Source organism: Plectropomus leopardus, chromosome 2 (genome assembly GCF_026936395.1).
Source record: "Plectropomus leopardus strain MGB_pleo_1.0 chromosome 2, ASM2693639v1, whole genome shotgun sequence".
NCBI classification, from domain to species: Eukaryota; Metazoa; Chordata; class Actinopteri; order Perciformes; family Serranidae; genus Plectropomus; species Plectropomus leopardus.
Genome location: NC_142177.1, coordinates 36,940,930 through 36,955,663, shown reverse-complemented (window position 1 = coordinate 36,955,663; position 14,734 = coordinate 36,940,930). Strand labels below are relative to the sequence as shown.

The following is a 14,734-nucleotide window of genomic DNA, read 5'->3' as shown; positions in this document are numbered from 1 at the left end:
ACAACTTAGCGGAGAGAGACTGTGGGAGAAGGACAAATTTATGGCAGAACTAGAATTACCATCTGGCGGTTGTATGCCTCCATGTACCGGTCAAGTTGTCGTTACAATTTACATCCATGTCTGTGAAAACCTGGATGCTTCACCCCCCACCCCAGCAGCACAGAAGATCTTTACATCTATTAGCACAGTTTCGAGCAAAGTGTCACCAATTCAGTATCTGACCAAATGTCTCCCCTTCTGTTCCTGAGTTAAGACATTCAGTAATGGCCAGAAAAGTGTTTTCGCAGAACATCATGTCACAGTGAAGTTGACCTTTAAAAGCTTGAAAATAAATTGTAAGCACTTCCTCATTATCCTACTGAACATTAGAGTGAAATTTGTCCTAATTAGCACATGAATTCTTGAGTTATGGCTAAAAAGTCTTTCATAAAGTCACAGTGACACAGTGATCTTTGACCTTTGGCCACCAAATTCTAATCTGTTCAATCTTGAGTCCAAATGGCCGTTTGTGCCAAATTTGAGGCAACTCCCCGATTCTTGAGATATGTTGAGATGGATGCAAGGTCACAGCGACTTTGACTTTTAAACACCAAAATCTAATTAGTTCATCATAAGAGTCCAAGTGGACGTTTGTGCCAAACTTAAAGAAATTCCCTGCAGGCTTGAGATATCACACTCAAGGGAATGAGATCACAAGGTCATTGTGACCTTGACATTTGACCTATGAGAACCAAAGTCTAATCATCTCATTTATGATTCCAAGTGGAAGTTTGTGCCAAATTTGAAATAAAAAAACTCAAGGTGTTCTTGAGATATTGCGTTGATGCGTGAGACAGAAGAAGTCACAGGGACCTTGACCTTTGACCACCAAAATTTAATAACTTCATTTTTTAGGCCAAGTGGATGTTTGAGCCAAATTTGATAAAATCCTCTCAAGTTTTTATTGAGATATCATGCTCATGAGAATAAGATGCACGCAAAGTCACAGTGGCCTTGTCCTTTGACTCATGACAACCAAAATCTCATCACTTCATCCGTGATTCAAAGTGGAAGTTTGTGCAAAATTTGAAGAAATAACCTCAAGGCGCTCTCGAGATAATATTCCCGTTCATAATAATGGGATGTATGTACAGACATATTGACAGATGGACAACCAAAACAACCAAAATGCCTCCAGCCTCAGCTATCGCCTGCACAGAGGCATTAAACAAGAAGAAGTTTCTGAGGGTTTGGAAGATGAAAATAATGCGTCCTAGATCCTCTCCTGGTCTACTTCCTAAGAAGTGGAACTCACATACACACACACACACACACACACACACACACACACACACACACACACACACACACACACACACACACACACACACACACACACACACACACATAATGAAGGTGCTGATGGAAAGACAAAAAGGGATTTAACAACAAAACCCTGCATGTTGCGCTGAAGTGAGGATAAGTGGATACAGAAAACGGATGGATGAACTTCAATTGCAGGGAAGAAGAGGAGCTACAGAAAGTGGGACAGCAACATTCATTTCAACATTTGTGCAAAATATGAAATATGGTGAAAATTTTTTGTCTTCTTTTAATATGGGGGCTGTTTTTTTGTTTGGGGCTTCATTTTCATCATACACTAGAAGACTTTAAACACAGTTTTAAAGGCTACATTCTAACAAGCTCTCACATCTAAAGACAATGTGAGGTTTTAGTCAAACAATATCAGAACTTACAAAAACTGGGGATCTCACAGGATCAATATTTGCAAGACTACATCTAGATTCCTTTTGGGATTATTTCCAATCCTGCTCCTGGTGGAAAATATTACACCAAACTATCCAAAAACAGATAACTCTAGTAACACAAGATAAAAGGCATCACATGTCGACAGTATTCTTGCAAATTCGGCATCAACATATAATCCATGAAGTTGAACTCTATTTGTGTACAAACCACATTTTGGACTTTGTCACCTTAACTCACGACCAGCCTCTGTTGCTTAGCTGCGGTTATATAGTGGGAGGAGGCTGTGGGATCGAGAGGTGAAGCAAATATCACTTATGTAATATAAATTCAACTCATTGTCACTATGTGTCATTGTTTGAGATTATATATAAATCAGAGTTGAAGCCCTTTTTTCTGTTATTTTGTCTTTAATGAGCAACTCACACATACCAGGGGATAAGTGTGTGTGTGTGTGTGTGTGTGTGTGTGTGTGTGTGTGTGTGTGTAAACAGAGGTCAGGTCAGCGGGTTTGAACCTGTGTGTGTTCAGTGACGAGGCCTGAGGCGGCCGTGCTGCTGTCACTGCGTAATGAGTCGCTAAACGCCTCCTTTCTCTAATTATCATCTGTCCGTCTTCCTCTGCTCTGCGCTCTCTGCCCCCGTCCCCCTGTCCCCCCGTCCCTCCGATCATCTCATTTTCTTATCTCTTCCTCTCTGAAGACGACAATGTAATCTTTTATTTTCCATATGCTGATGTGTGTTTGGTTTGCGTTTTCCGGAGTTAGTGCGAGCTAAACGGCGGCTTATCCTGATTTCTGTGCGAGTCTCTGAGTGACTTTAGATGCTGAAGATCTTTATCAGGCTGTTATTTAAACATCTATTGTTGTCTCTCTCCCAAAGTTCACATAGGCTTTATTTATATAAGTAATAACCATTGTTGCACAATGAAGTACACAAGACAGATAAGAGAGTAAACAGTCGATGTCGACAAACAATTGGAAAAATAATAACAGCTCATTATATGTAGAATATTAATGTGTGCCAGCAGTTGTTGTTTGTTTTTTTTTAGCAAATTCAGCATTTTACTTTTGTCATCATAAATAAGTTTTTTCTTTTATTCAGAGCTGGGAAAAGTAACAAATCCAGGGTTTATTGTGTTTTTTTCCGAAATCTCTCTCCCATCATTCTTCATTATTCTGTCTCAGTCACACCAGCATTTATTAAAAGCAACATTTTTGACTAAATCAACACATTTAATAAACGGCATCAGTGGATTTCTCCCCTCAAAGCGAGGTAAATCTGTGCTTTTGTGTAGCGTTCAACTTTGTGATAATAATAAATATCCTTCATTGGAACTGATGCTGACCTTACTCCCAAAAACATTTCAGCACTTTCACCATTCACACGCAAAGTTAAAATAAAATCCTGCAAGCTTTTATAAGACAACAAATGCTGCTGTATTGGTATTCCACCTAATATATGATCAGCAGTTTTTGTAGTGTGATTAAATGTTTTATTTTTGTTTAGAGCTGTTATCTGAAGGCCAATTTGCACAGAAAGAATAATGACTGAATATTGATTCCCCCTGATAAAGAATAATTGTATACAGATTAAAACTGTAGTTTCTGAGGTCTTGAACCAACAATACAGCAAGGACATGTTAAACCTGCCACCTTTATCTCTCACATCTAAAGTAAAGACTCTTAAAAAACGTGTCTGACATCAAAATAAACTCGTATAAAATCGTGTGCTTTGAATGAACAAGATGTTTTTCCGACGTGACGTGTTTTGTAAAGGAGGAATGGAGTCGTGGAGTCAGCCCAAAAGATTCTGAATGAATCTTCAGCGTGCGCTTAGCAGTGCTCTGCTTTGCTAAATCAGGAAGTGACAAATTGAAAAGCGCTGCTGATTTCAGCGATTTTCATTATCCAGTGTGAATGAGTTTGATGAAACTCGGAGGACAGCGACACAGACAGCAGATAATTAAGAGGGAGGCGTTTAGTGGCTAATTACACGTCGACAGGAGCAGCGGAGCAGCCTGAGGCAGAGCTGCAGGCCTCTCCGCTGAAAACACACCACGACTTCCACCTGATGATCAAACCGACCACACAAACCATGTAACACGGAGGCTGGAGCATACAGGAGGGCATGCTGGTGTTTTAACCACTACATGAAGGAGGACAGAAAAGATAGATAATCAAGTTTAAAACAAGTAAGCAGGGGTAGCCATTATGTTAGCCCTGATGAGGAATATATTGGACTTTTGGGTGTTTAAGACAGACTTAATGGTAACAGGACAAAAAAACAGGACAAAAATTACACAGCAAGAGCTTTTTTTTTGCCCTATTCTGATCGACCTTGGTGGTGTGGGGGACAATAAAATGATTTAAGTATCAATAAATAAACAACTAGGTAGGTAAATAAGTGTAAAAATAAATTTTAAAATGAATAAAGAAAAAATACAACTAAATAGGGAAAGAAAGAAAGAAAGAAAGAAAGAAAGAAAGAAAGAAAACAGATTGAGCATAAACAAAATATAGAAAATTAATGTAGGAAATGAATACAGACTAAAAGAAAAAGAGAAAGCAAAAAATGTTGGAAGGAGACAAAGATTATGTTTCTGCAAACAATGAATATGTTACATTTGTACATTTCATACGTCATATCGCCATATATTTGTCTAGGATTTTAGAACATTTGTAGGATTTTTAGGACATTTGTAGGGTTTAGGGACACTTCTAAAATCCTAGAAATGTCACCAAATTCTAGGACGTTTCTAGGATTTTAGGACATCAGAGGAGATAGTGTGAAAAAGGAGGGATGGAAAGTAAAATGCTGAAGAGAGAAGAAAAGCTGAGAAAAGTAAAAGTAAAAAAATTAAGTAGTAAGCCCAGATGCCACAAGAAAATGTTGGCATTTTGCTTTTCTGCAGACCATGAAAACATTAAATTTGTATGTTTCATAAAGTGATGTAATATATGAGGTGACTTCACGGGGTGGAGGGAAAAGTGACACTTTCACGAGACGACCGCCAAGTTGCAGATCACTGTTCAATACCAACAATTTAAAAAACTGTGTTTAGCGAGTCATCACTGCATTTTCTGCCGGGATATTGCTACAAAAAGTAGGTATTTTTGAGCCAAAACGGGATCTTTTCCTGAAAAACCTACCACTTGTTAACCACAACACTGCTTAAACATAAATAAACATAAAGTTTTAACATATCAGTAACATAATGACAAATCTAACACATCTGTGGTTTACAGACAGTAAATACAGCAGAAAAAAAGAAGCGATGAGAAAATCAGAATACAAAAGAGGGAGGAAAATAAGTGTTATATGAAGGAAAGAGAGACAGGGAAAGAATACAAATTGTAAGGAGGGATGGAGGTGAGACAGCTCTGAATCGGCTGTAATCATCAGTCGCTCTCAGTCTGTCTTTTGTGACATTTTTGATCCTGAAAGCAGCTGAAGCTCAAACAACCGACAGAACAAAATCAGCTCAAAGAGCCTCCCGGTCCCTCAGGTCAGACTCGCACTGTAAATGTCAGATTTCTGCTGTGTCTCCTCCAAACCTCCTCAGCTTTCTCTGAGTCACAAAAAAGCAGCTAGGAGCCGTTTATAACTTAGATTCATCAATCCTCACCATCCCGGTGAAATTCTTCCTTTTGCTATTTTATGGTGACGATCTGGAGGGATTTATATGTGACTGCGGTTATGAATTGTTTCCATCTTTTCCTTCTTGCGGTCAGATTCAAAGTAAATATTACTTAACAGACCACGTGCTGAAAACAAGTCTGTTTAATCCTCAGGGACTGTTTGGTTCATTTTACGCACTTTTGTTAATTTTGGCTGTGTACATGCATATGGCATACATTTTGGCAAGATTGTGTATTTTTTTTCAGTCTTGAAATTTCCAGCTCAGTTCCTACAATAAGTCTAAATACACTGTGGAAACAAAAAAGTTGCATCCATTTCTGGATGTCAGTCTTGGCTTTTGCCTTCGAATTTGTTATTTTTTAAATTTTCCAGCTGGTGATGTCATTTTTACCGCATCTGACATATGGACAAAATACATGGTATTTCCACTAAGTGCACTCTCACGCTCATTGTTGCTGCAAATCACTAACATATCCCCGGCTGTGCTATATATATATTTTAAAGGGGGTAAAAATCTATATAGCATGTAGTATACTGAAAATAATTATTTTTTTCTAATCTAAAAACATAGTGGCATCAAGGCAAGAAAAACAGTATTTAAAGGCTTAAAATTTGGAAAATGAATGAATATTTCATATTTATGATTAGGACTGATGTTGGTTAAAAAAATAAACTCACTGAAAGTAGAAAATAATATTAATGTATGATATTTTTGAAGCTTGATTTTGAAAAGCGCATTTGTGCGCAAGGCGATACAAGTGTGTATAATTAAGGCCGGTCCTGAGGGTTCATGTAATAACTGCGTTTCGGTTGTTTGTCCCGGTTGTGAATCACTGGGACACGATGGTGTCTCTCACCTGCACCACTTTCCCCTGCGGGCTTTCAGAGAAGACCAGGACCTGGTTGTAGAGAGGATCCAGAGACTTCCTCACTGACTTGGTCTTCTTCTTGGCCACACAGACCCCGTTCTCCAGGAGGTAAACTTTGATGTAGGCCGCTGAAACGACAGCAGACAGAAAAGTTAAACCTCAACGCATGTTGCCGCTTTGCAGTGGACTTCCTCGTCTACATCTCACGCTCTACATATTCTTCTATGTCTGTCATATCATGCAGACGCGTCCGGCCGCGTTATCAACTGACGCTGAGTATCCGCATATCATGCTGCCGCGGCAACAGCTGTCCATCTGTCTGCTGTCTTATAATAACAAAGCTGACCATTCTGTCCAACCGCGCTCTGAGTTACGGTCGTCCAGAGGCGTATCATGTGGACACGGAAAGTGGCTTTTGGCGCTGGGATCTTACGCAGAAAACACTGAAAAATCGGTGGATTTTGATGATTTTGGAATGTGAACGGGCTGGATACATTGGCTAAAATTCTTAAAAATTAGTTAATATTATATGTTTGCTTTATTCTTAAATAAAGAATAAACTGTACAAGGTGATTTTTAATCCACATTTTCTCATTTTCCTCACTTTTTGATGAGATTTTTTTATTTATTTTTTTCCATTTTTACTCTGAACATCACACTTATAGGTTAGCTGGTACAATTTTGTGTCCTGGAATGAAATTTTGTTGCTGGGAAACATGAGCGCACACACACACGCACGCACGCATGCACGCACGCACGCATGCACGCACGCACGCGCGCACACACACACACACACACACACACACAGCTCTAAAGCTTTTTGTCTTGTTAGATGACAAGATTAAAGATTTGACCCTGGCACACTAAAATATGGAGCAAGGTCCTTCGTCTTTCTGCTTTATATGGACTTCCTTCCACCTCGGTGTCTCTGTTGTGTTTTTCATTCACACTAAATCGCTCTCCAGTTGTTTGTCTCTCGTCCGACTCGTTTTTGTGCTTTACTCTCTCATCCTTTCCTCTTTTATCTCTCCCTCTCAGAAATGGTTTTTGTTTTTCCTTATTTGCTGACGCTGTTTTGTTCTTACGCAATTAGGATCAATGGCTGGTTTAATATTATGCAACCACAGAGGGGGACTACAATCAGAGTTAATAGTTTGTTGTTACACAATCCAACTTGCTGCGAAATAAAACAATAGCAGTCATGTTGACGTTCTGTCAGTCCTGTTTCTGTTTCCTATGAGCGATGTGAACATTAACCCTATCAAACTTAAGTATATTGTGTTAAAAAAAAAAAAGTTAAAAAGTTATAAGAAAATTACCAAAAAAAAGACCTCAAGATGGTGCTAAAATATTTTTTTTCTGTAGCATGATTTTAAATATATAATTAAGAGAATTATATTTTGAGTTTTCTAGACATTTTCTAGGCAGGTTTTTGATGATAAATGATAAAAAAGATGATTTTCAGATCATTTTCTTGTCACCTTTAACTTTTTTTTTCTTGGTTTGCAGTACATTTCTCGTTCTTTATGTTTTTTTTTTCTCAGGTGTCAGAGATTCATATGATTTTGAAAGGCATCTGAATGCAGCACAAGAAAACTAATCCAGGTATTAAAGGTAAACTGACTGATCCATTAACTCGCTGATTGTTCTCTTGATCAGTTTAGTGCTCTGCTGGTTAAAGCTGAGCGGCCGACTCGTATGAACACATCTCCCAGTACATTTTGATTTTGATGTGTTTCAGGTGCGACGGTGCATGAAGCTGAAACTCCTTGGAGTGTGTTGGAGTGAAGTTTTCACGCGCAGAAAATGAATCACCAAATTACTATTGCACCTGTGACGGGAGTTTAGTTCTAGTTCGTGAACTAAAACAGTATGTGGGATTTTTTTAGTTTGTCTAAAACGTTAGTATGAAACCAAAAGTGTGTAAATTGCATATTTTATCCAGTGAAATGTTGCAGTATGCAAAAACTGGACATGTGATGCAGTAACAGCTCTCGTAGCTCCTGCTGCATCACGAGGGAGCCAGTTCCTACTAACAAGCACACAGCCATAGCACCGTGTTACCTATAAAAGCCAAAAAAGTTTTGCAAAATATGACTTTTTTTGAATCACCTCATGCGAGCATAAAACATTTTTTGCAATAAATGAGAGTTTCCCTTAGGCGTATTTTTATTTGCAATTTCAATTTGCAAAATTTGAGGGTTAATTCAAAGCTGCCTATTGTTACTTTAGCGTTAGCTTCATCGACAGCTCTGACACTTTCCTGTCTCTGTAGTGTCTCTTGTAGTTTCCAGATCATTTCCTGATTGATATCTGAGTGATTTCAGGACATTGATTTCAGCTCACCTCAGAAGCACCATCCAGATATTACGTTTTTACATTCAGATACTAAAAGAGCAGCAAATATGCTGCATCTTTCCCTTGTGCATTAGCAGATGTAGATCTTACTTATTTAGCAGATCACCTTCCTCTGCTCTGTGTTAACTCCCTGAACACTGAAAACACTGTTTCCTCCTCTTCACTCATGCATCTTTCATATCCTCAAGGACCACAACTGTTTTTGGAGGATACATGTCGCTGCAGGCTGTTCTGGGTTGAACTGATGCTATTTGCTGTCTTTTGGTGCATTTGTGTTCTGTGGGAACCTTAAAGGAACCAGATTAAAATGTTTTGACTCTGAACATCTGATATTTGTTGAAAAAACACAGCTTTGATTGTCCTGACAGACGACAGCGTGGAGCAGTACCTGGAGGTCCCTTTGAGCCTGGTTTCATGGTGAGTCCTCGGGCCTGGACGACCTCCACCTCCAGACCGCCGTTCCTCTCCATCAGACCGATCTCGACGTCACCTGGATGATAAATGGAAACACACTTTAACCCTTTGAAATCTGACTCGACATCAGTTTTCTTGTGCTGCATTCAGATGCCCTTCACAAGCTTTTTGACCCTTTGAAACCTGAAAAAAGTGGTTTGATTTCTTTTGAAAACATGGGAACAGAAAGGACATGACCAACTTGGCAAGAAATGTTTTGGCTTTTTGTGGCACAACCACTGCTGAAAATAACACCAATGCTTTGAACAATAAAACACAGTTTTGAGGCACAAACCCTGCTGGAAATGCTGCCGATGCCTCACAAAAACCTAATGTAATTTGCTACTGATCTTTTTATGCACATACATAGTCACGCATGTAAATTTATACAGCGCAGAGCTAGTCAGCAAAAATGAGCTTCCGCGCGCACGATCCCAGCGCCAAACAAAAGTTATCAGGCAAAGAAAGTGGAACATTTCACTCTCTGGAAGTCATACTGGATGACAGTTTTCAGCTAACTATCCCGGAAATGACAAATGCATTCCTCTGAAAGTGACAGAACGAGGATGACGGCCAAGTTATTTATTCTGGGTTCTCTGACATTATATAATGTTGGACTGGACAGCAGGTTTGGAGTGGAGTTGGTCCAGTCAGTGTCACTGTTGTCGGGCCAAGGACACTGTCTGGCTGCCAGCGAGGAAACTGACCCACTTACAGTACATCACTGCTGTGGAGGACGGGCTGCGTGCAAAATATCCGCTGTATACGACCTCCATGTGAGGAGGTGCAGAGACGATGAGAAAAAAACCTGCAGCAGCTCTGATTCATGAGGCACCTTTCTTTTTTTTGCAGACGTGAAATGTTTTCAGCAGTCATGTCGTTAAGTTTTATGAGAAAATACATTTTTTATTTTCAATTGTCAGAAACATTTCTTATGTGGGGTCTTTTGAGAGGCTTTGAAGGAGGATTTTGAGGAGGTGAGGAGGTCAGCTCTGCTCTAACGCTAACAGTGGGCAGCAGTACCTCACATTAGCTAAGAAATGCAGTAAAAATGTATTTAAACAAATTAATATCAAGATGCTATGACTAATCGGCAATGTATTGAAATAAGGACAACTAATAAGGGCAGTTCTACAAATTTCTAGATATAAGTAAGATTGCTTTAAACAAAACAACACCTACACAAAAAATCCACCCCTTTACCACAATGAGTTATCCAAAAATGCCACCTAAACGGCCTCTAAGGGCCTTAATGGGCGTTAGGGTTGAACTTTTTCATTCTTATGTTATTTATATAATTAAAGGTGGTATAAAGGACAATTTTAATAAATACTCTTTAGGAATAGTGACAGCGGTGTCATATTTGTTTAACGCAGACCTTCTTTAATTTGTATTTGAGCTCTTTTAAGGTACACAATGATGACTCGGGACTCGGACTCAAAGATTTTCAAAATGGTTGTGACCCAGATATGTCCTCTCTCACCCATGGACGTCGTCGCCAGCGTCTGTCGGCCAACAAACTGGGCGGGTCCCATCCCATCCAGGAAGTCGCTGAACTGCGCATCCGATGCCAGACACATGCCGCTGTAGTTGAGGCTGCAGGGAGAGTTTAAAGAGGTAGACAGAGAGGCAGATGGTTAAACATGAGCAGGCAGTTCTCATTTCACTTCAATTAGAAAGTGAGTCAGAGACTGGAAGATGATGAAAGACTGCAAGAGAGGAGAAACAGAGCAAAGAGACAAAAACAGTCTGGAGAAATAAAGACACGGGAGGAAAAACAGGACGTCATCACTCCCGTTTCCACTGAGTTAATCTATTAACTCTCAAATTGGCTCCTGAAATTAAACTCAGGCCGCTGGTTTGAGAGTTTGACCCCTTGTGTCCTTTTTTCTATGTGTATGCAAAGAAATCAGTTCAGAGTGCTTTGGTGGCAGAGTGCCAGGTACACTACAACTCTGTGTGTGTGTGTGTGTGTGTGTGTGTGTGTGTGTGTGTGTGTGTGTGTGTGTGTGTGTGTGTTCAATGGAAGGACAAATCCACCCTAACATGTTCTGATGCATGATGATGTAAATCATCAATCTGTGATGCGCCGCATGTGTCTAAATCCACTCCTGGTAGATTACTATTTACACTCAGAGCAGTGCTTCCTGCGAGCAGCTATCCATTTAAAGGGACAGTTCACCCCCAAAAAAAAAAAAAATGTTTTCCTTCTTACCTGTATACATGTGCTATTTATTACGACAGAGTTTTAGGGCCACACTAAGGAAAAATAAAAACATTTTTTGAGACTTCGAGAATAAAATTGTAATACTATGAGAAAAAAGTCATAATATTACGAGAATAAAATCGTAGTTTTACGAGAAAAAGGTCGTCATTTTATGAGAAAAAAGTTGTAATTTTATGAGAATAAAGTCATAATGCTACAAATAAAACACAGTAATTTTACAACTCAAAATAACATGAGAAAGGGAATATTATATTACGGAAATAAACATATTGTCAGCAAACTATAGAACAGGCAGCCTCCTCTGTCACGCCGTGCCACACACAGTCAACCACCCGATGGATTTTCCTTTAAAATAAGAAAACCAAAATCAGGAAACGGGCTGTTCCTTGCTACTGTTTAGAAACAGGAAGACAAAAAAACAGAAAACGATACATTTTCCATATTCTGACTTGATAATAAAATCAGAAAATGAAAAAACAACTCGCCCTCTGATTTTCTTCGATGTGCTTATAAATGGAAATTAAAATATGTGTATGGAAAACTTTTGCTGTGACCTGCAAGGCACTCTTACGAGCAGTTCCTCCCTGCCTCACTCCTGGCTTATATGAGACAACTTTTGCCGTGAGGAGACGGACTCGCTGTAGCAGCTGAATTCAGCCTGAGCTAACTCGCTAACCCAGCGAGGGCTGTCACGGCGGGCTGATGGCCGCTGGGTCTAACCTGGGGAGTTGAGGTTCATGCTGGCTGTATTTAAGCTGGTACTCCCGCTAACTGAAGGAGCATCTCCATGGCTGCTGTCTGCTCTCCTCCCCGCTGAGGAGACTCACAGTGAGGCAGAGGGAGCGCGGGGACAGCGAGCTCTGAGGCGGCTTCCTGTGCTCTCAGTCGCAGCAGTCAACAGGAAAAAGTGAATGCCACATAAAAGAAGCCGCTACAGAAACTGCCAACGCTTCTCGTCATTTCACATTTAATTTGTCTGCATTTTCAGCGTCTAAAAAAGGAATGGCTGGCCGCGGGTCCAAAACTGGACTGCTCGACTGTCACAAAGACAATAAGCAGGTTAATGTGAGTTGGGCCTGACATCAGCTGTTTTCTTTACAAACCCAGCAACCAAAGCCAATACATTACGTTAAAGTTTGGCTCTCGGCCCTGTAGTCCACAAGGCTAATCAGATGAAGTGTGCTCCATTGCTCGAGGGGCCTGTTGTTGTGACACCTGCTCCAAAAAAGAGGCACGTCAGTTATGAGACAGGAGCCGACGTTACAAATACTTCTCTTGAATAAATTGTACTGACTTATTGTTGGTCGTGTGTAGCCAGGCCAAATATTACCACAGTGCTGTGTCAGAGAGGAAGGAGAAAGGTCTGGAAGCACACATCATCAATCTGCTGTACGGGAAAAACTAGAATCACCAAAATGTGACTGCATCTGCATCTTTGCATCTGAACGTGTAGTTTTGTCGTAATTAGCGTATGATTTCTTGAGTTATGGCAAAATGTTTCCTAAGGTCACATGGACCTTGACATTTAACCACCAGTTCATTGTTGAATTCAAGTGGACGTTTGTGCCAAATTTGAGAAAATTCCTTCAAGGCCTTCTTGAGATATCTTGTTAACGAGAATGAGATAGACAGAAGGTCACAGTGACCTTGACAACTGACCACAAAATTCTGATCAGCCAGATGCTGAGTTCAAGCTGACATTTGTGCGACATTTAAAGAAATCCCCTGAGGCCACTCTCAGGATATTGCCTTCACGAGAATGAGATAGACACAAGCTCAAGGTGACCTTGACCTTTGACCACCAAATTCTAATCAGTTCATTGTTGAGTCTACGTGGATGTTTGTGCCAAATTTGAGGAAATTCCCTCAAGGTCCTTTTGAAATATCGTATTTACAAGAATGAGACAGACACAAGGTCACATTGCCCTTTGACCACCAAATTGTAATCAGTTCATCATTAAGTCATCAAGTGAATGTTTGTGCCAAATTTGAAGAAATGCTGTTATGGCCTCCTTAAGCTATTGTGCTCTTTTGAATGAGACGGACATAAGGTCACAGTGACCTTTGACCTATGACCACCAACTATAATCAGTTCATCACTGAGTCCTTATGGACGTTTGTGCCAAATATCAAAGGAATTCCCTGCAAGTGCTCTTGGGATATCGTCTTCAAGAGAATGAGATGGACACAAGGTCACGGTGCCCTTGACCTTTGACAACCAAACTGTACTCAGCTCATCATTGAGTCTAAATGGACATTTGTGCAAAAACTGGTTGTCCATTTTCAGCATGTAGGTTTTATCTTGGAATTTACTGTTGTCACTTCCTGTCGCAAAGCGGATTTTGGTGACTCGCAGTAGCCGACCAATGGCAGGTTTCGCCACAGTTTACATCCGTGAGACGCCCAGTGGCTCAGTTGATAGAGCAGGCGCTTCATATGCAGAGGATTCGTTCTTGTCGCAGCAGCCGTGGGTTCGATTCCAGCCCCGGCCCTTTGCTGCATGTCATCCCCTCTCTCTTCCCTCCTTCAAAAAAACTCCAAATCTGAGCTCCACAGCTAAAGAGCAAACCAACAAGCCCCACAGGTTGTCACTACATCACTAAACATCCTGGGACGACCCGACACACTGTAACACCCTGAACTATTAAAGCCCGATAATTTTACTCCGGCGAGTATGTTTATAAATTATTATGGCAGCCTTTTCTTCTTTCCTCCCTTTTCTTCATCTTCTTCATCTCTTTAACCTTCATCTCTCTTCCCCGGTCTCTGCTTTCATATTTCATTGTAGTTTACGGCTGCACAATCTTTATTCATCGCTGCTCTGATGAGAGTACTTCAGCTGCACATTTAAGGGAACAGGTGTGTTATTTTTTCTACCGCAGTCCTTCCACAAGGACTGCGACCTAAATTACCCAACAGCTTTGTCTTCATTGTTAAATGAAGGAAAAAAGTATTAAAATATTTACTAGATTGTTCCTGCAAAGTCACACAAAGGCACACCGGCTCACATTTAATATTAACTTTTTACTTTAAACACAGCAGCTCTTACAAAATAATTTACAAGGCAGTCTCTCTCCAGTGTGATTAACACACACAATCACTTAGCCTAGATTAGATGTTTATGCAGACGTTGGCGAACATGAAATTATTGCAGGTCATTTTGAATATTTGACATAAATAAATACTCAGGATGCCTTCTACTTTTTTTGTGTGTGTGTGTGTTTTTTCCGATTGGTCACATATTAAAATGTTTGTGAGTTTTAGGTTTCAAGTCCTGAATGCATTGAATGCTGCTGTGTGCTGCAACACGTAAATTAACCAGAACCGTACATGGAATTAATAAATCAACATATTAGATTAAGAGACATTATAATGAGGTAAAATCCTCTTTGTATGTGTGTGTGTGTGTGTGTGTGTGTGTGTGTGTGTGTGTGTGTGTG

General features: G+C 40.1%; 1 protein-coding gene across 2 annotated transcripts in view; it reads right to left on the bottom strand.

Annotated features, from left to right (window-relative positions):
* The window catches only part of rims4 (regulating synaptic membrane exocytosis 4), a 68,864-nt gene that overhangs the window by 13,764 nt on the left and 40,366 nt on the right, over positions 1-14,734 (bottom strand). For both annotated transcript variants that reach the window (XM_088070078.1, XM_042510162.2), the window contains 3 exons: positions 10,551-10,663; positions 9,003-9,104; positions 6,245-6,384 (listed from right to left, as the gene is read on the bottom strand). In XM_088070078.1, the coding sequence (XP_087926204.1) occupies positions 6,245-6,384; positions 9,003-9,104; positions 10,551-10,663 (355 nt within the window). The remainder of the gene's footprint in view (positions 1-6,244; positions 6,385-9,002; positions 9,105-10,550; positions 10,664-14,734) is intronic.